Source organism: Pseudochaenichthys georgianus, unplaced genomic scaffold (assembly GCF_902827115.2).
Source record: "Pseudochaenichthys georgianus unplaced genomic scaffold, fPseGeo1.2 scaffold_1900_arrow_ctg1, whole genome shotgun sequence".
NCBI classification, from domain to species: Eukaryota; Metazoa; Chordata; class Actinopteri; order Perciformes; family Channichthyidae; genus Pseudochaenichthys; species Pseudochaenichthys georgianus.
In genome coordinates, this window is record NW_027262640.1 from 1 (window position 1) to 24,054 (window position 24,054).

The following is a 24,054-nucleotide window of genomic DNA, read 5'->3' on the forward strand; positions in this document are numbered from 1 at the left end:
AATAATGAGATAAAAAGTCATAATGAGATAAAAAAGTCATAATGATGAGATAAAAAATTATAAGAGATTACAAAAAGTCATAATAAGAGATAGAAAGTCATAATAATGAGATAAAAAAAGTATAATGAGGATAAAAAGTCTCATAATGGATAAAATAGTCATAATAATGAGATAAAAAAGTCATAATGATGAGATTTAAAAAGTCATATGAGATAAAAGTCATAATGATGAGATAAAAAGTCCATAATGAGATAAAAAGTCATAATGAGGATATAAAAGTAATAAAAAATAATGAGATAAAAAGTCATAATGAGTTAAAAAGTCATAAATAATGAGATAAAAAATAAAAAGTCATAATGAGATAAAAAAGTCCTAATTGATGAGATAAAAAGTGCAAAAAGAGATAAAGGTCATAATAATTATGATAAAAAGTCATCATAATGAGATAAAAAGTCATCATAATAATGAGATAAAAAGTCATAATGAGATAAAAAGTCATAATAATGAGATAAAAAGTCATAATGAGATAAAAAGTCATAATGATGAGATAAAAAGTCATAATGAGATAAAAAGTCATAATAATGAGATAAAAAGTCATAATGAGATAAAAAGTCATAATAATGAGATAAAAGTCATAATGAGATAAAAAGTCATAATGATGAGATAAAAGTCATAATAATGAGATAAAAAAGTCGAAATTATGAGATAAAAAGTCATAATAATGAGATAAAAAAGTCGAAATTATGAGATAAGAAGTGCGCATGCGCTGCAGTGGCGCTGTCTTCAAAGGTCCCTTCATCACCTTGCTGCTCTCCACCATGCAAACGGCATCTAGTCCTAAATAAGGTAACTATTACAGGTGACTTTTGTAAATGTTAGATGTTACATATAGCCTATATTGCAGCTAAACTACAACAATGCAGTTCATAGCTTTGACATTACCTGTTATAAATATAATATATATAATATATATCCCTATAGTTTTGTGGTAACGTTCACGGGTTAAAGTTAGAGCAACTCACAGCAGCAGTATGCCTACACTATTGTCATTAGTGGCGTGAACGTTACCACAAAACTATAGGCATATATATTATAGTTCATAACAGGTAATGTCAAAGCTATGAACTGCATTGTTGTAGTTTAGCTGCAATATAGGCTATATGTAACATCTAACATTTACAAAAGTCACCTGTAATAGTTACCTTATTTAGGACTAGATGCCGTTTGGTGGAGAGCAGCAAGGTGATGAAGGGACCTTTAAAGACAGCGCCACTGCAGCGCATGCGCACTTCTTATCTCATGACTTTTTATGTCATTATTTCGACTTTCTTATCTCATAATTATGACTTTTTATCTCATTATGACTTTTTATCTCATTATGACTTTTTATCTCATAATGACTTTTTATCTCATTATTTCGACTTTCTTATCTCATGACTTTCTATCTCATTATTTCGACTTTCTTATCTCATAATTATGACTTTCTATCTCATTATTTCGACTTTCTTATCTCATAATTATGACTTTTTATCTCATAATGACTTTTTATCTCATAATTTCGACTTTTTTATCTCATGATGACTTTTTATCTCATAATGACTTTTTATCTCATTATTTCGACTTTCTTATCTCATAATTATGACTTTCTATCTCATTATTTCGACTTTCTTATCTCATGACTTTTCATGGGGATTTTATTTTTTTCAAGAGGCGGAAATGGGCTTCCATAGGTTAGCTAGCTATGCTAACGAATATAAGAAGCTTTTTCCCCAACCAGTGAGGTAAAGGCACATCTTTATATGATCATTATAGTTATAAAAATAATAAGAGAATAAAGTAAACAGGTATAAAATACTATGACAGTTATTAATAAAGAAGAATACAGTTTGAAAGGGAGTGATTTGTCAAATATCCATAAATTAAAAGAAAATCTGCTTACAGTTGTGTTTGGGTGTTGAGAGATGTGTCCATAGATCTCCTAATGTTGCTCTCAAAGTGCAGCAGATTGATGCTTTTAACTTCAACATTTAAAAAAAAATCTTCCCAGGGGAGCACGCCACACCCTGCACGTGCATGCATACGCGAGTCATGGTGAGATATCTGGATTGAGAGGTTGCTTTTTCTTTGCACAGAATGAAATGAATGGGCTGTGATTTTAGTTTTTTAAGCAGAGGTCAATAACTTGTACCTCTGAGGATATTGTAAACATTGAAATGGCCCTTGAGAGGAAAAAGGTTCCTCACCCCTGCTCTACGGCGTCGGCGTATGAGCATTTAAAAGAGTTTTACGTTAAAGTCAGTACTGACTCAGATGGAAAAAATCTAACGTTTGCCTGTAAACTGTGTCCGCCCGGTTTGAAAAAGCAGGTCCGTACACCGACAACAAACCTTAAACGGCACATTGAGAATAAGCACACGACTTTCACGGTATGTGCGAGTGGCGAATAAAAAAGAGAGCCAACACAGATCCACTACCACCCAAATCCCATTAACATCGTACAGGAGACAAATAATAGCTCGCAGCAACGTATTGAAAAAAGAACTATAAACTAGTTCATTTTTGAAACCATGAACTTTAGTTCAACATTTTGAACTGTGAACTGAACTAGTTCATGTAGAAAGTGAACTTTCCCAACACTGTCAACAGGCACACTGTAGACCAGGGGTCTCCAACCTTTCTCCACCTGAGAGCTACTTTGAAAAAATTAAAGTGGCCAAGAGCTACTTGCATCGCATCGCTTACATTTATTCACAGAGCACTCATCAGTTGAATTAAGCTACTTTTATGTGAAATTGCAATTCCTAAAGCTTATCTTAAATCTTAACTTCACATCAAGGTCCAAGAAAACGACAATTTCTCACATATTATTATGGCCCAGATAGTAAATACATTGCCTTAATCACCACCTTGCAAGCATCTTATGGCACGTGTGTAAAATAAGTGCATTCACTCTTTTGTACAGTTAGTGAGACGACTGGCGCTGCATGGAGTCACCATAGAGGGGTCTGCTGGACCCACTTAGGTTCACTAATAGAGTCATTTACATGTTCATCAGTCGGTCTTGTTCTGTATTTAGATTTCATGACATGCAGAAAAAGCTGCTTCACAAAGGGAAGTATACAGAACCAAATAAAGCAGACATGTGCAGTGCTGCTTGGTGAATGTTCTTATAGTTTTCTGGGCGTACAAGGCTCCAGAAATGTTGTGAGTTTTGCTGAGACTTCAGCTGAACATGATTTGAGATGTATAACCTCCATCTCCATCTCCACAGGATTGACACTGAACAGTGCAGCCATCTTTTCTTCTTCTTCGTGTTGACATGAAATTATAAACCATGATTAATCAACTGTATAGGTCTAGCCTCCCTATATCTGTGTGTGACATTTTTCCATCCTCAAAAACAAAAAACTAATACTGCTGCAGTCGAGCTGCAGCTTCTAGCAACGGTCTTCTGTTAAGAAAGGACACTGAATGTCCTGAATGAGGCATCACACACAGGACCTGAGTCTGAACACAGCAGACAAGGAGTATTTACAACAGCATTATAAAAACAAAAATAGTGCATGTGGGTGCACACTCACATTCTCTGTCTCACTGTGACATGAATCCCATGAATGTATGAGACTAAGTTAGCTTCATCTTCTCAGTCAGTGATTAAGTGAATAATAAAGTTTCTATCAGGTCACTATCAGCCTGTCACTCTTATTAGTAGTTATTTTTCAGGAGGGGCGGGGCTTGGAGGAACAGAGGAGACGGTGATCGCGGAAGCTTTCCTCCTGCCTTCACAAACTTTACACGCGTATTTAACTGAAAATAGCGAGAGGACTTTCATGCTCTGCATCAAGACGTGATTAAATCCACCAAAAACCTGACATGACGATAACGAGTGTTTTTCAAAAGCACAAATCCCTCCCTGTGTCTCTGAGCCGCAGCCTGATTCAGAGCGGGTCATTCTGCCGTTGGTTCTGGTGCTGCTGGAGAAAGCAGACTGCTCCGTGTGTGGTGTTGCTGTGCCGCTGTCACGTCTGCTCCTTGATCTCTGCGTCACGGACCAATTTTATATTTGTGTGACAGAAACAATTCTAAAATAAAAACACTTTATTGTCCGGCCGCGGCCGAACATCAAGCAGCAACGTTACTACGCTATAACCGATAATCGAGCGGCGAGCTACTGAAAAGCTGCCCGCGAGCTACCGGTAGCTCGCGGTCGACGTGTTGGAGACCCCTGCTGTAGACACTAATTGGAAGTAGACGAATCAGCTGCTAGGTGGGGCTGTGCCCACCTGCCCCTAATGACCAGTCGCCACTGGGTTCTCACTAGGAGCAGTAGCGCCCCCTAGCGGGCGCTGGAAGCTACATCTTGAAAGTGGTTTTTTAGGCTGCTGTATTATCTAAGATTTGAAGGAAAAAGTCAAAATGTTTGCTCGACCATCAGGATACCCGCTGGCCCAGTGAACCCCCCTGTGGTAACCCAACGGCAAAAACCCTGTTTCTGATTCAGGACGTGGTCTGACCGTGCACTGAACACACCCGTTTGCTGGCTCACGACATCACCAGGACCGAATAACATCTGTATATATTTATGCAAGTACTTGCTATAAGTACACATACAAGATATATTAGAAAACCAGCCCGATGCCACTGCAGCTTGGACAGCACTCCACCTGCAGGGCTCCTCCAGGGACACGTGGGACAGAGGCTAATCAGGTGGATCACTTGGGATGGAACATCGTTTATTAAACAGGAAGGACTCCCTCGAGCAGCAGCAGGGCGTACACCTCGCTAACAGACACGAGGACGAGCTGCATGGCCTTGAAACAAAGGGTCAAACGAAAGCCACTCAAACTGACTTCATCCACGACTGCTTTAATGTACATTCATGTCCGAGACCCCCCCCCCCCGGTCCTCAGACAGCTGCCGACTCGCATTGATCTGAACACTCGGGATGCACCGGTTACAGAAAACAAAAACTTTTATTTTGAAATTACAAACAGCTTCCTGTTCAGGTATTTACAGATGAAAACAATAAAATGTATAAAAAAAACAAAAAAGCGTCCTCTTTTCTTTCTGCATTCATGCAGTCCATTATAAAACTCCCAGAATGCTTTGCATTCAGACAGGTGACAGCGGGCGCTCCTCGCCGTCACTCCGACGTCTCGTCATCTTTCTGTTTCTTCTTCTTTTTCTTCTTCTTGGCACTGTCCACAACCTGGAGGACAGAGGACACGTTAAGGGCCTGTCCACAGTTTAGTGTCAGCGCATCACTTCCTGTCTGTAACCTCACCTCTGGCTCCGCCTCCACTGGCTCCGCCTCCACTGGCTCCGCCGCCTCCTCCAGTTTTGCCTTCTTCTCTTTCTTCTTCTTCTTCTTCTTCACTTCCTCTGCAGACGGCGTGCAGGGAGCGCTCGCTGCTTCCCCGTCGCTGTCGGCCTCTCTCTTCCTCTGCGGAAAGGTCAAAGGTCAGATAAACATCACATACACAGGATAGAACCGTCAGTGGTAGGTCTGGGTCTCACCTTAGTGGGCGCGTCCCCCGACGCCTCAGTCTCCGTCTCCTTGGAGGCGCTGCAAACAACAACAACAACATGTAAAGACTTAAAATCTGAGGATCAGAGTCAGTGCAGAGGAGGACGACGTCGGCCGCCGCCCGAGTGCAGAGGACGACGACGTCGGCCGCCGCCCGAGTGCAGAGGACGACGACGTCGGCCGCCGCCCGAGTGCAGAGGACGACGTCAGCTAACTGAGTCGCTCCGAGCTGAGAGATTCTGTAGCAGAGCGCAGGGGGGGATAACTGTCTGCAGTACCTGTAGCCCCTCCCCACCAGTACCTGTAGCCCCTCCCCACCAGTACCTGTAGCTCCTCCCCACCAGCACCTGTAGCCCCTCCCCCTCAGTACCAGTAGCCCCTCAGTACCTGTAGCCCCTCCCCACCAGTACCTGTAGCTCCTCCCCACCAGCACCTGTAGCCCCTCCCCACCAGCACCTGTAGCTCCTCCCCACCAGCACCTGTAGCCCCTCCCCACCAGTACCTGTAGCTCCTCCCCACCAGCACCTGTAGCCCCTCCCCCTCAGTACCTGTAGCCCCTCCCCACCAGTACCTGTAGCCCCTCCCCACCAGTACCTGTAGCTCCTCCCCACCAGCACCTGTAGCCCCTCCCCACCAGTACCTGTAGCTCCTCCCCACCAGCACCTGTAGCCCCTCCCCACCAGCACCTGTAGCTCCTCCCCACCAGCACCTGTAGCCCCGCCCCCTCAGTACCTGTAGTCCGTGTATCCCTCCTTCCAGGCGGTGGGCGTGCTGCCGTTGGCTTTCCCGTGTTTGTCGAGCAGTCCTTTCTGGATCATCATCTTCTTCTGACTCGCCTGGTCAGGGAAAGAATAACTTTATTAACAACACGGGTAACTTTATTAACAACACGGGTAACTTTATTAACAACACGGGTAGAGGAAACGGAGGACTCGTACCTTGGGGCCCAGCCCCCACTTGCGGGGGTAGGTGTCTCTCTCCATGATGACCCTCTTGATCTTAGCGACCACGCCGTGGTCACAGGTGGAGATCACCGCCGTGGTCATCAGAGCCACGCCTGCACACAGACAGCGTTATTATGATACACCTGGGCAGGTGAGGCAAGTCCTCGTTAACGAGCAGGTGAGGCAAGTCCTCGTTAACGAGCAGGTGAGGAAAGTCCTCGTTAACGAGCAGGTGAGGAAAGTCCTCGTTAACGAGCAGGTGAGGAAAGTCCTCGTTAACGAGCAGGTGAGGAAAGTCCTCGTTAACGAGCAGGTGAGGAAAGTCCTCGTTAACGAGCAGGTGAGGAAAGTCCTCGTTAACGAGCAGGTGAGGAAAGTCCTCGTTAACGAGCAGGTGAGGAAAGTCCTCGTTAACGAGCAGGTGAGGAAAGTCCTCGTTAACGAGCAGGTGAGGAAAGTCCTCGTTAACGAGCAGGTGAGGAAAGTCCTCGTTAACGAGCAGGTGAGGAAAGTCCTCGTTAACGAGCAGGTGAGGAAAGTCCTCGTTAACGAGCAGGTGAGGAAAGTCCTCGTTAACGAGCAGGTGAGGAAAGTCCTCGTTAACGAGCAGCCATCAGACTAGGGTGATAGATGAGAGGTCCTCACGGCCCAGAGGCATCTATATGTCATCATGTGGCACACACACACACACACAGAGAGACACACACACACACAGAGAGACACACACACACACAGAGAGACACACACACACACAGAGAGAGACACACACACACACACAGAGACACACACACACACAGAGACACACACACACACACAGAGACGCACAGAGAGAGACACACACCTGTGCAGATGGCCTCCCCCTTGGTGGTGATGACCACGATGTCCTGGTTCATCTCGATGCCGTCCTCGTACCTGAGCACACCTGGCAGCATGATCTTGGCTCCGTAGCAGATGGCGTTCACCTGCAGTCACATGACCAAAGACACCCGCCTCAATAAACCCGTCTGACACCGACGAGGTGTGTGTCCTCAGCGCTTCATCACAGCCTCTTGTAGGACAGTGTGTGTGTGTGTCCTCAGCGCTTCATCACAGCCTCTTGTAGGACAGTGTGTGTGTGTGTCCTCACCGCGCTGTCCTTCATCACAGCCTCTTGTAGGACAGTGTGTGTGTGTGTGTGTCCTCACCGCGCTGTCCTTCATCACAGCCTCTTGTAGGACAGTGTGTGTGTGTGTGTGTGTGTCCTCACCGCGCTGTCCTTCATCACAGCCTCTTGTAGGACAGTGTGTGTGTGTGTGTGTGTGTGTGTGTGTGTGTGTGTCCTCACCGCGCTGTCCTTCATCACCAGCCTCTTGTAGGACACCAGCAGCTTCTCCAGGGGGAAGATGACTCTCCTCAGGTACGTCTCGTCTTTGTTGTGGTCGAACTGCCACTGAGCGTCCAGGACATCGTGCATCGTCACCAGGTGATCCTACGGGGGGGCAGTACAGTGTGAGGGGGGGGCAGTACAGTGAGAGGGGGGGGCAGTACAGTGAGAGGGGGGGCAGTACAGTGTGAGGGGGGGGCAGTACAGTGAGAGGGGGGGCAGTACAGTGTGAGGGGGGGCAGTACAGTGAGAGGGGGGGCAGTACAGTGTGAGGGGGGTGCAGTACAGTGTGAGGGGGGGGCAGTACAGTGAGAGGGGGGGCAGTACAGTGAGGGGGGGGGCAGTACAGTGTGAGGGGGGGCAGTACAGTGAGAGGGGGGGCAGTACAGTGTGAGGGGGGCAGTACAGTGAGGGGGGCAGTACAGTGAGGGGGGGTCAGTACAGTGTGAGGGGGGCAGTACAGTGAGGGGGGCAGTACAGTGTGAGGGGGGCAGTACAGTGAGGGGGGGGCAGTACAGTGAGGGGGGAAGTACAGTAGGGATGTCAGCAGCGAGGGGGGGGGCAGTACAGTGGGGGGGGGAAGTACAGTAGGGATGTCAGCAGCGAGGGGGGGGCAGTACAGTGTGAGGGGGGGCAGTACAGTGTGAGGGGGGGCAGTACAGTGAGAGGGGGGGCAGTACAGTGTGAGGGGGGCAGTACAGTGAGGGGGGGGCAGTACAGTGGGGGGGGGAAGTACAGTAGGGATGTCAGCAGCGAGGGGGGGGCACGGCGTGTTGTTGATATAACACGGCCGCAGATCACTCTCTCTGCTGTTTCTGTTCCAGAGATGAATTATCAGAGCTGCACACACAGCGGCTCTGAACTCAACACTCTGGGGGGGGGGGGGGGGGGTAACAGGAAGTGGGGGGGTAACAGGAAGTGGGGCTGACCTTCTCTCCCAGGACTCCAGAGCGGACCCTCCTCAGCTCCTGCATCTGACCTCCGACCCCCAGCATCAGGCCGAGGTGAACACAGAGGGTCCGGATGTAGGTTCCTGCCTCACAGCTGACCCAGAAGATACCTGTGGGGGGGGGGGGGGGGGGGTTAGTCATCTTCTAGTCTCCCCAGCCTCCCCCGTTCGGTCACCATGACTACTGATCTCTCACCCAGCCTCCTCTCGGGGTCGTACTCGATCAGCTTGCTCTCGTACACCGTCCTGACTCTCAGCTGCCGCTTCACAGCCGCGATGAGAGGCGGCCTCTGGAACAGCGCTCCGGTCAGAGACTCCAGGCCCTGAGAGAGGAGGGTTAGTCACATGACCGTCACATGACAGCACACCACAGGCAGCCAATCAGAGCATGTTCTCTATAGACACTGTGAGGTTCTCACCCGGGCCAGCGTGTGCTCGCTCTCGATGGCATTGTGCAGCCGAACGATTCCCACATACTCTTTCCCTGCAACACACAGAGAGAGTAGTGAGGGGGGGCCGCTGCTTTACTGTGACACGCCGCCAGCCGGGCATTACCCACTACACACACACACACACCCATCCCGACTGTCTACCTGCGCTCTGCTGAGACTTGACCAACCGGGTGGCTCGGTCCACGCAGACGATCAGACAGCCCGTCACTTTGGGGTCGAGCGTGCCGCTGTGCCCCGTCTTCTCCACTCGGAGAATCCTCCGGATCCACGCCACCACCTCGTGGGACGACGGGTTCGCCGGCTTGTCCAGGTTGATAAAGCCCGTCCTGTTGGAGGGGGGGGGGGGTTAGCATGTTAGCCTCAGGGACAGTTTCATCCAACAGACCACTAAGCACCTGAACTGTGTAATCCATCTTTGATTATTCATACATCATATTCCATCAGTGTTCTGTCCCCCCTGTATTCATGCTGCTGTTGGGGGCTCCAGGTGCCCCCCCTCTCCACTGAAGCTACTCATGAGGGGGGCTTGAAACTCAGGGAGCTTTTCAAATAATTCCAAATAATGATTTTTGGACTTAACTTTAAAAGTTTAGCATTAGGTTAGCTGTTTAGCTTAGCATGAGGTTAGCTGGTTAGCTTAGCATGAGGTTAGCTGGTTAGCTTAGCATGAGGTTAGCTGTTTAGCTTAGCATGAGGTTAGCTGTTTAGCTTAGCATGAGCTTGTTAGCTTAGCTTGTTAGCTTAGCATTACCTGACATAGTCCTGGATGTTCCTCTTCAGCGGGTTGCTGCCGTTGGGCAGCGGCGTGTAGTGAGCGGTGCGGATGTTCAGCTTATCGAAGTTCTGCAGGAGACACGCAGAGGTGAGAAAGAGCTGAGCCCCCCCCCCCCCCCCATGCTGTTACTCAGGATCTCACGCCCACACCAGAAGCCCCCCCCATGCTGTTACTCAGGATCTCACGCCCACACCAGAAGCCCCCCCCCTCTATGCTGTTATTCAGGATCTCATGCCCACACCAGAAGCCCCCCCCCTCTATGCTGTTACTCAGGATCTCATGCCCACACCAGAAGCCCCCCCCCTCTATGCTGTTACTCAGGATCTCATGCCCACACCAGAAGCCCCCCCCCCCCCCCCCCCCCCCCCCCTATGCTGTTACTCAGGATCTCACGCCCACACCTGAAGCCCCCTCCTCTATGCTGTTACTCAGGATCTCACGCCCACACCTGAAGCCCCCTCCTCTATGCTGTTACTCAGGATCTCATGCCCACACCAGAAGCCCCCCCCCTCTATGCTGTTACTCAGGATCTCATGCCCACACCAGAAGCCCCCCCCCCCTCTATGCTGTTACTCAGGATCTCACGCCCACACCTGAAGCCCCCCCCCCCCTATGCTGTTATTCAGGATCTCATGCCCACACCAGAAGCCCCCCCCCCCATGCTGATATTCAGGATCTCACGCCCACACCAGAAGCCCCCCCCCCCTCTATGCTGTTATTCAGGATCTCATGCCCACACCAGAAGCCCCCCCCCCTCTATGCTGTTATTCAGGATCTCATGCCCACACCTGAAGCCCCCCCCCCCTATGCTGTTATTCAGGATCTCATGCCCACACCTGAAGCCCCCCCCCCCTATGCTGTTACTCAGGATCTCACGCCCACACCAGAAGCCCCCCCCCCCCCTCTATGCTGTTATTCAGGATCTCATGCCCACACCTGAAGCCCCCCCCTCTATGCTGTTTTTCAGGATCTCATGCCCACACCAGAAGCCCCCCCCCTCTATGCTGTTATTCAGGATCTCACGCCCACACCTGAAGCCCCCCCCCCTCTATGCTGATATTCAGGATCTCATGCCCACACCAGAAGCCCCCCCCCCCCATGCTGTTATTCAGGATCTCACGCCTACACCAGAAGCCCCCCCCCCCCATGCTGATATTCAGGATCTCATGCCCACACCAGAAGCCCCCCCCCATGCTGTTATTCAGGATCTCACGCCTACACCAGAAGCCCCCCCCCCCATGCTGATATTCAGGATCTCATGCCCACACCTGAAGCCCCCCCCCCCCCCCCCCATGCTGTTATTGATGAGTCAGCTGTGATCAGCGCAGTCAAATCGTCTTCGCGGCTCTCGGGTCGAGTCGTCTCTCCTCGTGGATCCGGGTCGACCCGGCAGAACGCCGAGTCGAGGACATCACCACGAGGAGAGGCCCCGCCCCCCGGAACGAGGGCGAGGGGGTGACTGCGACAAGATGGCCGCTCAGCGAATGGATAAACAGCTTCATCATTTCACAGATCTGAGCTCCAGGCCTACGCTCCGTTCCCCGAACTACACACTATCGAACTACACACTGCCGTACTACACACGACCCGAACTACACACGCCCCGAACTACACACGCCCCGAACTACACACGACCCGAACTACACACGCCCCGAACTACACACGCCCCGAACTACACACGACCCGAACTACAAACAGTCCAAACTACCTGACTCCCCGTTGATCACCCGACCCCCCCCTCCTCACTCCCCGTTGATCCCCCCCCCTCACCTGACTCCCCGTTGATCACCCCCCCCTCACCTGACTCCCAGTTGATCACCCGACCCCCCCCCTCCTCACTCCCCGTTGATCACCCGACCCCCCCCTCCTCACTCCCCGTTGATCCCCCCCCCCCCCCCTCACCTGACTCCCAGTTGATCACCCCCCCCTCACCTGACTCCCAGTTGATCACCCCCCCCTCACCTGACTCCCAGTTGATCACCCCCCCCTCACCTGACTCCCCGTTGATCCCCCCCCCCCCCTCACCTGACTCCCAGTTGATCACCCCCCCCTCACCTGACTCCCAGTTGATCACCCCCCCCTCACCTGACTCCCAGTTGATCACCCCCCCCTCACCTGACTCCCAGTTGATCACCCCCCCTCCTCACTCCCCGTTGATCACCCGACCCCCCCCTCCTCACTCCCCGTTGATCACCCGACCCCCCCCTCCTCACTCCCCGTTGATCACCCGACCCCCCCCCTCCTCACTCCCCGTTGATCACCCCCCCCTCACCTGACTCCCCGTTGATCACCCCCCCCTCACCTGACTCCCAGTTGATCACCCCCCCCTCACCTGACTCCCAGTTGATCACCCCCCCCTCACCTGACTCCCAGTTGATCACCCCCCCCTCACCTGACTCCCAGTTGATCACCCCCCCCTCACCTGACTCCCCGTTGATCACCCCCCCTCACCTTGAGCAGCAGAGGCCACTGAGACGTGTCCAGAGTCGCAGCTTTAGACTCCGGCCGAATGAAGAAGTCTCCGCTCTGCTGGATCTCCTGAGGAGCACACACACACATCGGTTACCATCACGACATCAACTCGGTTACCATCACGACATCAACTCGGTTACCATCACGACACAAAGCATCCAATAACACGTCTCTATGAACCGGTAACTCACCCCCACATCCTCCACGACCCCTTTCTTCGCCTTCTTCATCTTCACTGATGATGCTGGAAAACAATCACATTTCAGAAGCCTGGAAATACAGGGTTTGATTTGGTTCACTCGATATACCCTCAGGTACTAAGGGTTTGATTTGGTTCACTCGATATACCCTCAGGTACTAAGGGTTTGATTTGGTTCACTCGATATACCCTCAGGTACTAAGGGTTTGATTTGGTTCACTCGATATACCCTCAGGTACTAAGGGTTTGATTTGGTTCACTCGATATACCCTCAGGTACTAAGGGTTTGATTTGGTTCACTCGATATACCCTCAGGTACTAAGGGTTTGATTTGGTTCACTCGATATACCCTCAGGTACTAAGGGTTAGCTCGTAAAGGCGGAAACACGTGTTCGGACACCGCGTGTGTTAGCATCAGGCGGCTAACACGCAGCTAACAGGCCTGATACAGAGCGCGTGTGCTTCACACGAGACTCCGGGGAGAGCTCGGTTACAGCAGAACACAACAGCAAAGCCCTGCAGGGGGAACAGGCTTCCTCTAACCGCTATAATACAGCGGGGTGTCTGAAACACGTGGTCTCTGCAGAAACACGTGTTCTCCGCCTCTGCAGCTTCACAGAGAGAATACATCAAGATCCTGCGCCACGTGTAAACCGCGTATACCCTACCCCTAACCCGCGTGTACCCTACCCCTGTAATACTTCAGGTATAATGACGCAAAGACCCTCGTGTTTCCGCAGGAGCATCTCTGCAGAAACACGAGGGTCTCGTGGAGAGAACAGCTCTGATCCTGGAGCAAACAGGTATATCTGAACAGGTATAATGCACGCGCTATAGTAGAGGTATATTATAACAGATATATTATAACCGTGTTATTATACCCGATACATTATAACCGTTAAAACACATCGCTGCTAACGCCCCACGTGGCGTCGCAGACATTACACTTCTGCGGATCAAACCGAGCCTCAGTCTGCCCTCGCTGATAGTTCGCATTATGCTCTTGAGACATTCAATCATTGAAACATATAAACTTAAAACACTTTAAAACGTTTTTCTCCTTCTCCAAAACGTGCCGCGCGCTCACCTTCAGTGTCCGCCATCGTGATCTGAGAGAGAGCTGGCTCCTCCTGTTCCGCTTTCAAATCTTTCTCTTCTTCTGTGGTGCCTCGCCAGCAGCTTTCAGCACACTTCCCCTCTGCAGGCCGGGGTCAGAACTGCTCTCTGACCCCTCTCTACGTCACAGAGCACCACGTGGTATCTACAGGGTACACCCTCCTCGCGCAGTGGCACGTGGCAGTGGGTCGACCACCCAAACAGAAACATGTTAACACAGGTTATATAAAGTGTGCACGTGCCCTGTTCCAGTGTGAGAGTAGCATGATAGCACAGGGACCCTGTAGCTGGGTACCTGACAGGATGCAGTCACTCGGACCGGTTCTGTTCACATTATAGATGCTTCACTCGGACCGGTTCTGTTCACATTATAGATGCTTCACTCGGACCGGTTCTGTTCACACTATAGATGCTTCACTCGGACCGGTTCTGTTCACATTATAGATGCTTCACTCGGACCGGTTCTGTTCACATTATAGATGCTTCACTCGGACCGGTTCTGTTCACACTATAGATGCTTCACTCGGACCGGTTCTGTTCACATTATAGATGCTTCACTCGGACCGGTTCTGTTCACATTATAGATGCTTCACTCGGACCGGTTCTGTTCACACTATAGATGCTTCACTCGGACCGGTTCTGTTCACATTATAGATGCTTCACTCGGACCGGTTCTGTTCACATTATAGATGCTTCACTCGGACCGGTTCTGTTCACATGATAGATGCTTCCCTCGGACCGGTTCTGTTCACACTATAGATGCTTCCCTCGGACCGGTTCTGTTCACATTATAGATGCTTCACTCGGACCGGTTCTGTTCACATTATAGATGCTTCACTCGGACCGGTTCTGTTCACATTATAGATGCTTCACTCGGACCGGTTCTGTTCACACTATAGATGCTTCACTCGGACCGGTTCTGTTCACATTATAGATGCTTCACTCGGACCGGTTCTGTTCACATTATAGATGCTTCACTCGGACCGGTTCTGTTCACACTATAGATGCTTAACTCGGACCGGTTCTGTTCACATTGTAGATGCTTCACTCGGACCGGTTCTGTTCACACTATAGATGCTTCACTCGGACCGGTTCTGTTCACACGATAGATGCTTCACTCGGACCGGTTCTGTTCACATTATAGATGCTTCCCTCGGACCAGTTCTGTTCACACTATAGATGCTTCACTCGGACCGGTTCTGTTCACACTATAGATGCTTCACTCGGACCGGTTCTGTTCACATGATAGATGCTTCACTCGGACCGGTTCTGTTCACATTATAGATGCTTCACTCGGACCGGTTCTGTTCACATTATAGATGCTTCACTCGGACCGGTTCTGTTCACACTATAGATGCTTCACTCGGACCGGTTCTGTTCACATTATAGATGCTTCACTCGGACCGGTTCTGTTCACACTATAGATGCTTCACTCGGACCGGTTCTGTTCACATTATAGATGCTTCACTCGGACCGGTTCTGTTCACACTATAGATGCTTCACTCGGACCGGTTCTGTTCACATTATAGATGCTTCACTCGGACCGGTTCTGTTCACACGATAGATGCTTCACTCGGACCGGTTCTGTTCACACTATAGATGCTTCACTCGGACCGGTTCTGTTCACACGATAGATGCTTCACTCGGACCGGTTCTGTTCACATTATAGATGCTTCCCTCGGACCGGTTCTGTTCACACTATAGATGCTTCACTCGGACCGGTTCTGTTCACACTATAGATGCTTCACTCGGACCGGTTCTGTTCACATGATAGATGCTTCACTCGGACCGGTTCTGTTCACATTATAGATGCTTCCCTCGGACCGGTTCTGTTCACACTATAGATGCTTCACTCGGACCGGTTCTGTTCACATTATAGATGCTTCACTCGGACCGGTTCTGTTCACATTATAGATGCTTCACTCGGACCGGTTCTGTTCACACTATAGATGCTTCACTCGGACCGGTTCTGTTCACATGATAGATGCTTCACTCGGACCGGTTCTGTTCACATGATAGATGCTTCACTCGGACCGGTTCTGTTCACACTATAGATGCTTCACTCGGACCGGTTCTGTTCACATGATAGATGCTTCACTCGGACCGGTTCTGTTCACATTATAGATGCTTCACTCGGACCGGTTCTGTTCACACTATAGATGCTTCACTCGGACCGGTTCTCTTCACACTATAGATGCTTCCCTCGGACCGGTTCTGTTCACACGATAGATGCTTCACTCGGACCGGTTCTGTTCACACGATAGATGCTTCACTCGGACCGGTTCTGTTCACACTATAGATGCATCCCTCGGACCGGTTCTGTTCACACTATAGATGCTTCACTCGGACCGGTTCTGTTCACACGATAGATGCTTCACTCGGACCGGTTCTGTTCACATTATAGATGCTTCACTCGGACCGGTTCTGTTCACATTATAGATGCTTCCCTCGGACCGGTTCTGTTCACATTATAGATGCTTCCCTCGGACCGGTTCTGTTCACATTATAGATGCTTCACTCGGACCGGTTCTGTTCACATTATAGATGCTTCCCTCGGACCGGTTCTGTTCACATTATAGATGCTTCACTCGGACCGGTTCTGTTCACATGATAGATGCTTCACTCGGACCGGTTCTGTTCACATGATAGATGCTTCACTCGGACCGGTTCTGTTCACATGATAGATGCTTCACTCGGACCGGTTCTGTTCACACTATAGATGCTTCACTCGGACCGGTTCTGTTCACATGATAGATGCTTCACTCGGACCGGTTCTGTTCACATTATAGATGCTTCACTCGGACCGGTTCTGTTCACACTATAGATGCTTCACTCGGACCGGTTCTCTTCACACTATAGATGCTTCCCTCGGACCGGTTCTGTTCACACGATAGATGCTTCACTCGGACCGGTTCTGTTCACACGATAGATGCTTCTCTCGGACCGGTTCTGTTCACACTATAGATGCATCCCTCGGACCGGTTCTGTTCACACTATAGATGCTTCACTCGGACCGGTTCTGTTCACACGATAGATGCTTCACTCGGACCGGTTCTGTTCACATTATAGATGCTTCACTCGGACCGGTTCTGTTCACATTATAGATGCTTCCCTCGGACCGGTTCTGTTCACATTATAGATGCTTCCCTCGGACCGGTTCTGTTCACATTATAGATGCTTCACTCGGACCGGTTCTGTTCACATTATAGATGCTTCACTCGGACCGGTTCTGTTCACACTATAGATGCTTCACTCGGACCGGTTCTGTTCACACGATAGATGCTTCACTCGGACTGGTTCTGTTCACACTATAGATGCTTCACTCGGACCGGTTCTGTTCACACGATAGATGCTTCACTCAGACCGGTTCTGTTCACACGATAGATGCTTCACTCGGACCGGTTCTGTTCACATTATAGATGCTTCACTCGGACCGGTTCTGTTCACATTATAGATGCTTCACTCGGACCGGTCCTGTTCACATTATAGATGCTTCCCTCGGACCGGTTCTGTTCACACTATAGATGCTTCACTCGGACCGGTTCTGTTCACATGATAGATGCTTCACTCGGACCGGTTCTGTTCACATTATAGATGCTTCACTCGGACCGGTTCTGTTCACATTATAGATGCTTCACTCGGACCGGTTCTGTTCACATGATAGATGCTTCCCTCGGACCGGTTCTGTTCACATGATAGATGCTTCACTCGGACCGGTTCTGTTCACATTATAGATGCTTCACTCGGACCGGTTCTGTTCACATTATAGATGCTTCACTCGGACCGGTCCTGTTCACATTATAGATGCTTCCCTCGGACCGGTTCTGTTCACACGATAGATGCTTCACTCGGACCGGTTCTGTTCACATTATAGATGCTTCCCTCGGACCGGTTCTGTTCACACGATAGATGCTTCACTCGGACCGGTCCTGTTCACATTATAGATGCTTCACTCGGACCGGTTCTGTTCACATTATAACATTATAGATGCTTCCCTCGGACCGGTTCTGTTCACATTATAGATGCTTCACTCGGACCGGTTCTGTTCACATTATAACATTATAGATGCTTCCCTCGGACCGGTTCTGTTCACATTATAACATTATAGATGCTTCCCTCGGACCGGTTCTGTTCACATTATAGATGCTTCACTCGGACCGGTTCTGTTCACATTATAACATTATAGATGCTTCCCTCGGACCGGTTCTGTTCACATTATAGATGCTTCCCTCGGACCGGTTCTGTTCACATTATAGATGCTTCCCTCGGACCGGTTCTGTTCACACTATAGATGCTTCACTCGGACCGGTTCTGTTCACATTATAGATGCTTCACTCGGACCGGTTCTGTTCACATGATAGATGCTTCACTCGGACCGGTTCTGTTCACATTATAGATGCTTCACTCGGACCGGTTCTGTTCACATTATAGATGCTTCACTCGGACCGGTTCTGTTCACATTATAGATGCTTCACTCGGACCGGTTCTGTTCACATTATAACATTATAGATGCTTCCCTCGGACCGGTTCTGTTCACATTATAGATGCTTCACTCGGACCGGTTCTGTTCACATTATAACATTATAGATGCTTCCCTCGGACCGGTTCTGTTCACATTATAGATGCTTCCCTCGGACCGGTTCTGTTCACATTATAGATGCTTCACTCGGACCGGTTCTGTTCACATTATAACATTATAGATGCTTCCCTCGGACCGGTTCTGTTCACATTATAGATGCTTCACTCGGACCGGTTCTGTTCACATTATAACATTATAGATGCTTCCCTCGGACCGGTTCTGTTCACATTATAGATGCTTCCCTCGGACCGGTTCTGTTCACATTATAGATGCTTCCCTCGGACCGGTTCTGTTCACATTATAGATGCTTCACTCGGACCGGTTCTGTTCACATTATAGATGCTTCCCTCGGACCGGTTCTGTTCACATTATAGATGCTTCACTCGGACCGGTTCTGTTCACACTATAGATGCTTCCCTCGGACCGGTTCTGTTCACATGATAGATGCTTCACTCGGACCGGTTCTGTTCACATGATAGATGCTTCCCTCGGACCGGTTCTGTTCACATGATAGATGCTTCACTCGGACCGGTTCTGTTCACATGATAGATGCTTCACTCGGACCGGTTCTGTTCACATGATAGATGCTTCCCTCGGACCGGTTCTGTTCACATGATAGATGCTTCCCTCGGACCGGTTCTGTTCACATGATAGATGTTAGGCAGTATGATAAGGGGATGAGACTCATGTTCATCCAGCCTGGTGAAGGTAGTCATCTAAATGAAATGCAGACGGCCTCGAGCACTGAGCTGAAACTGATGCTAAACACGACCAACTGGAGTGATGGAGCTCGGCCCGAAGAATCTAACAAACTATCTAAAGATATTCTAACTATGGACGGCGTTCATTTGGCCTCCAGCGAGACTAAGGAACCTTGGTTATATCTGATCAGGATTGATCCTTCAACGCCCACATACAATCACTCTCCAGGACTTCCTCGTGGATTCATCTCCTCATCGCAGACACGTGCACGTCCTAACATCCGGTCTCTGCGCTGTCACATGTGTTATCTCTAAGGACAGAGGGTCTGAGGACAGAGGGTCAAAGGACAGAGGATCTGAGGACAGAGGGTCTAAGGACAGAGGATCTGAGGACAGAGGGTCTGAGGACAGAAGGTCAAAGGACAGAGGGTCTGAGGACAGAGGGTCTGAGGACAGAAGGTCAAAGGACAGAGGGTCTGAGGACAGAGGGTCTGAGGACAGAGGGTCAAAGGACAGAGGGTCTGAGGACAGAAGGTCAAAGGACAGAGGGTCTGAGGACAGAGGGTCTGAGGACAGAGGGTCAAAGGACAGAGGATCTGAGGACAGAGGGTCTGAGGACAGAGGGTCTAAGGACAGAGGGTCTGAGGACAGAGGGTCTGAGGACAGAGGGTCTAAGGACAGAGGGTCTGAGGACAGAGGGTCTGAGGACAGAGGGTCTGAGGACAGAAGGTCAAAGGACAGAGGGTCTGAGGACAGAGGGTCTGAGGACAGAGGGTCTGAGGACAGAGGGTCTAAGGACAGAGGGTCTAAGGACAGAGGGTCTGAGGACAGAGGGTCTGAGGACAGAGGGTCTGAGGACAGAGGGTCTGAGGACAGAGGGTCTGAGGACAGAGGGTCTGAGGACAGAGGGTCTAAGGACAGAGGGTCTGAGGACAGAGGGTCTGAGGACAGAGGGTCTGAGGACAGAGGGTCTGAGGACAGAGGGTCTGAGGACAGAGGGTCTGAGGACAGAGGGTCTGGGGACAGAGGCCACCTGTTGTGTGCTGTGTCTGTCTCAATATAATGACTGAAGCCAACTCAGCAAGTCAAAGCAATAGCTGTAACTCAGGAAGTCATGTGACAGGGCCTAATGTTGAATAGATCAACGTTACATACAGCGTGTGCAGCGTGTGGACGGCCGACCCGGCTCGAGGCAGACTGCACTGCTGTATGGCGTGTAGTGGTTTAACTGACGTATTAGATAACAGGACCATAATGCGTCCTACAGCTGCTGTTCTGCTGCCGTGGCAAGGTAAACACAGCAAGCTGCAGTGTGCTGCATCGCCACGTGCTGCGGGCTGGCGCTAGGGCACAGCCCGCTGCACGACGGAGAGTTGGCTTTTCACTACATCTGGACAGGATTGGCCCCGCGGCTTCAAACAGCTCAGCATTCTGAGCAACGGCATTGATGCTGTGCTCGAGACTAAACGGGGTCAAGTTGGCAAATGTGTGCTTCCCTACCCATAAGCCATAGCTTACCTTTGGCTCTCACTCGCCAAGTAAACATATTTTGAGTTCAGACTGACGGCCCGTCCACACGGCGGCGTGCGCTGACGCTTGCCGGCGGGCGTGTCTGAAACTCAACCAACAACCAATCACATGAATCTCCGCCCCTGACACACACGCAGCGGTTTGATTGGCTAGAGCGTGTACTGGCATATGATTCGATTGGCTGACGACAAAGCCGAGGCGTCAAAAGTTGAACATTGCTCAACTTTTGCAGCGAGCCACGCCGGCTACGCTCCGCGTCGCTTCCCACGATGCAGTTCGGCTAAAAGTGACGTCACCACATTCAAAGTGAATGGGGAAGCTTCAGCGCACGCCGCCGTGTGGACGGGCCGACTATGGACTATATATAAAGTTGTGAGTTTGTGACACAGCTGTGCAGCGCGGCCGGAGCGCACCGGGAGGAATGGCATGCGATGTTCACAGAAGCGACCGCACACACAGAGTTTGACCTGTTACACACACGTGCCAAGAGTGACACACACATTGGTGACCGAACATCTGATGTCGAGTTCGGACTGTAGGTAAGCAGTGGCTGGCCGTGCGCTCTGCGCGCTGGCGACACTTCTCAGAGGCTGCAGGTTCACCTTTGTTTCTGCCTTCAGTTCACATGCTGCAGAGAGTTCACATGCTGCAGAGAGTTCACATGCTGCAGAGAGTTCACAAAGACACATGGAACTGTAAGGATGTGCACTTCTCCCTCCTTCTGCTTCTCTGTCTGTGTCTGTCTTCCTGGCTGCGCGTGGCTGACCTCCGCAGCTGCTACTCATCATCCCGACTCATCCACTCACCCACACCTGCTTATATACCTGGCTTCCTCAGGAGAAGAAGCAAGTTTTAAAGGAGATTTAAAAACAGGCCGAGTTGGAGTCTAGCCTGGAGGGGAATTCGTCCCATCACTTTGGAGCTCCGTGTCCTCGCTGCTTTCGCCTCGATGTGGGACTCTCAGAAGCAGTCTGTCAGCTGACCTCCCCGCGTGGTGTGTGTGGTTTTAAAGATCTGCCAGGTACGCTGGGCTGAAGCGCTCAGGGCCTGGGAAGCGAACAGCAACGTTTTAAATCGTATTTTAAAACGGACTGGTCGCCAGAGTCTCGTGTCCTTGTAAGGAGGCGCGCAGCAGCATTCTGGACCAGCTGCAGGCGAGACGGGGAAGCCTTGGTCACTCCAAAGGACAGAGCTCTGCAGTGATCCAGTTCAGTGGAAACAATGTCTTACCTTCTCAAAGTCATTCAGAGAAAGGAAGGACTCGACCTTTGCTAAAAGTGAGCTGGAAGAAGCCCTCTCCCCAGGACCCTCTCCTCAGGACCCTCTCCTCTGAACCCTCTCCTCAGGACCCTCTCCTCAGGACCCTCTCCTCTGAACCCTCTCCTCAGGACCCTCTCCTCTGAACCCTCTCCTCAGGACCCTCTCCTCTGAACCCTCTCCTCTGGACCCTCTCCTCAGGACCCTCTCCTCTGAACCCTCTCCTCTGAACCCTCTCCTCAGGACCCTCTCCTCTGAACCCTCTCCTCTGGACCCTCTCCTCTGAACCCTCTCCTCAGGACCCTCTCCTCAGGACCCTCTCCTCAGGACCCTCTCCTCAGGACCCTCTCCTCTGGACCCTCTGGACCCTCTCCTCTGGACCCTCTCCTCTGAACCCTCTCCTCAGGACCCTCTCCTCTGGACCCTCTCCTCAGGACCCTCTCCTCTGGACCCTCTCCTCTGAACCCTCTCCTCTGGACCCTCTCCTCAGGACCCTCTCCTCAGGACCCTCTCCTCTGAACCCTCTCCTCAGGACCCTCTCCTCTGAACCCTCTCCTCAGGACCCTCTCCTCTGGACCCTCTCCTCTGAACCCTCTCCTCAGGACCCTCTCCTCTGGACCCTCTCCTCTGGACCCTCTTCTCTGGACCCTCTCCTCTGGACCCTCTCCTCAGGACCCTCTCCTCTGGACCCTCTCCTCAGGACCCTCTCCTCTGGACCCTCTCCTCTGGACCCTCTCCTCTGGACCCTCTCCTCTGAACCCTCTCCTCTGGACCCTCTCCTCTGAACCCTCTCCTCTGGACCCTCTCCTCTGGACCCTCTCCTCTGAACCCTCTCCTCTGGACCCTCTCCTCTGGACCCTCTCCTCAGGACCCTCTCCTCTGGACCCTCTCCTCTGGACCCTCTCCTCAGGACCCTCTCCTCTGAACCCTCTCCTCTGGACCCTCTCCTCTGGACCCTCTCCTCTGAACCCTCTCCTCTGGACCCTCTCCTCAGGACCCTCTCCTCTGGACCCTCTCCTCAGGACCCTCTCCTCTGAACCCTCTCCTCTGGACCCTCTCCTCTGGACCCTCTCCTCTGGACCCTCTCCTCTGAACCCTCTCCTCTGGACCCTCTCCTCAGGACCCTCTCCTCTGGACCCTCTCCTCTGGACCCTCTCCTCAGGACCCTCTCCTCTGAACCCTCTCCTCAGGACCCTCTCATCTCAATGTGTCTCTCAATGTGTCTCTCCATGTGTCTCTGAATGTGTCTCTCAATGTGTCTCTCCATGTGTCTCTGAATGTGTCTCTGAATGTGTCTCTCCATGTCTCTCAATGTGTCTCTCAATGTGTCTCTCCATGTGTCTCTGAATGTGTCTCTCCATGTGTCTCTCAATGTGTCTCTCCATGTGTCTCCATGTGTCTCTCCATGTGTCTCTGAATGTGTCTCTCCATGTGTCTCTCAATGTGTCTCTCCATGTGTCTCTCCATGTGTCTCTCAATGTGTCTCTCCATGTCTCTCCATGTGTCTCTGAATGTGTCTCTCCATGTGTCTCTGAATGTGTCTCTCCATGTCTCTCAATGTGTCTCTCAATGTGTCTCTCCATGTGTCTCTGAATGTGTCTCTCCATGTCTCTCAATGTGTCTCTCAATGTGTCTCTTCATGTGTCTCTGAATGTGTCTCTCCATGTGTCTCTGAATGTGTCTCTGAATGTGTCTCTGAATGTGTCTCTCCATGTGTCTCTCAATGTGTCTCTCCATGTGTCTCCATGTGTCTCTCCATGTGTCTCTGAATGTGTCTCTCCATGTCTCTCTCCATGTGTGTCTCAATGTGTCTCTGAATGTGTCTCTCCATGTGTCTCTGAATGTGTCTCTCCATGTCTCTCAATGTGTCTCTCAGTGTGTCTCTTCATGTGTCTCTCCATGTCTCTCTCCATGTGTCTCTGAATGTGTCTCTCCATGTGTCTCTCAATGTGTCTCTCCATGTGTCTCTCCATGTGTCTCTGAATGTGTCTCTCCATGTCTCTCTCCATGTGTCTCAATGTGTCTCTCCATGTGTCTCTGAATGTGTCTCTGAATGTGTCTCTCCATGTCTCTCTCCATGTGTCTCTGAATGTGTCTCTGAATGTGTCTCTCAATGTGTATCTCCATGTGTCTCTCCATGTGTCTCTCAATGTGTCTCTCCATGTGTCTCTGAATTTGTCTCTCCATGTC

General features: G+C 50.6%; 1 protein-coding gene and 1 non-coding gene across 2 annotated transcripts; both read right to left on the reverse strand.

The window, feature by feature from the left end:
* Nucleotides 1-4,954: 4,954 nt before the first annotated feature.
* On the reverse strand, nt 4,955-13,851 carry dkc1 (dyskeratosis congenita 1, dyskerin). The gene is made up of 15 exons (XM_034077723.2): nt 13,769-13,851; nt 12,674-12,726; nt 12,462-12,548; nt 9,987-10,078; nt 9,377-9,561; nt 9,203-9,267; nt 8,980-9,106; nt 8,764-8,894; nt 7,796-7,939; nt 7,313-7,433; nt 6,466-6,584; nt 6,260-6,363; nt 5,518-5,566; nt 5,285-5,443; nt 4,955-5,209 (listed from the first exon to the last, which is right to left on the reverse strand). Exons 1-15 carry the CDS (start codon nt 13,782-13,784, stop codon nt 5,144-5,146), a joined length of 1,518 nt encoding a protein of 505 aa, XP_033933614.1. The 5' UTR covers nt 13,785-13,851; the 3' UTR covers nt 4,955-5,143.
* On the reverse strand, nt 7,080-7,148 carry LOC117441683 (small nucleolar RNA SNORD83). Its single transcript, XR_004551405.1, has one exon. It is a non-coding gene; the product is annotated as a small nucleolar RNA SNORD83 (small nucleolar RNA).
* Nucleotides 13,852-24,054: the final 10,203 nt, after the last annotated feature.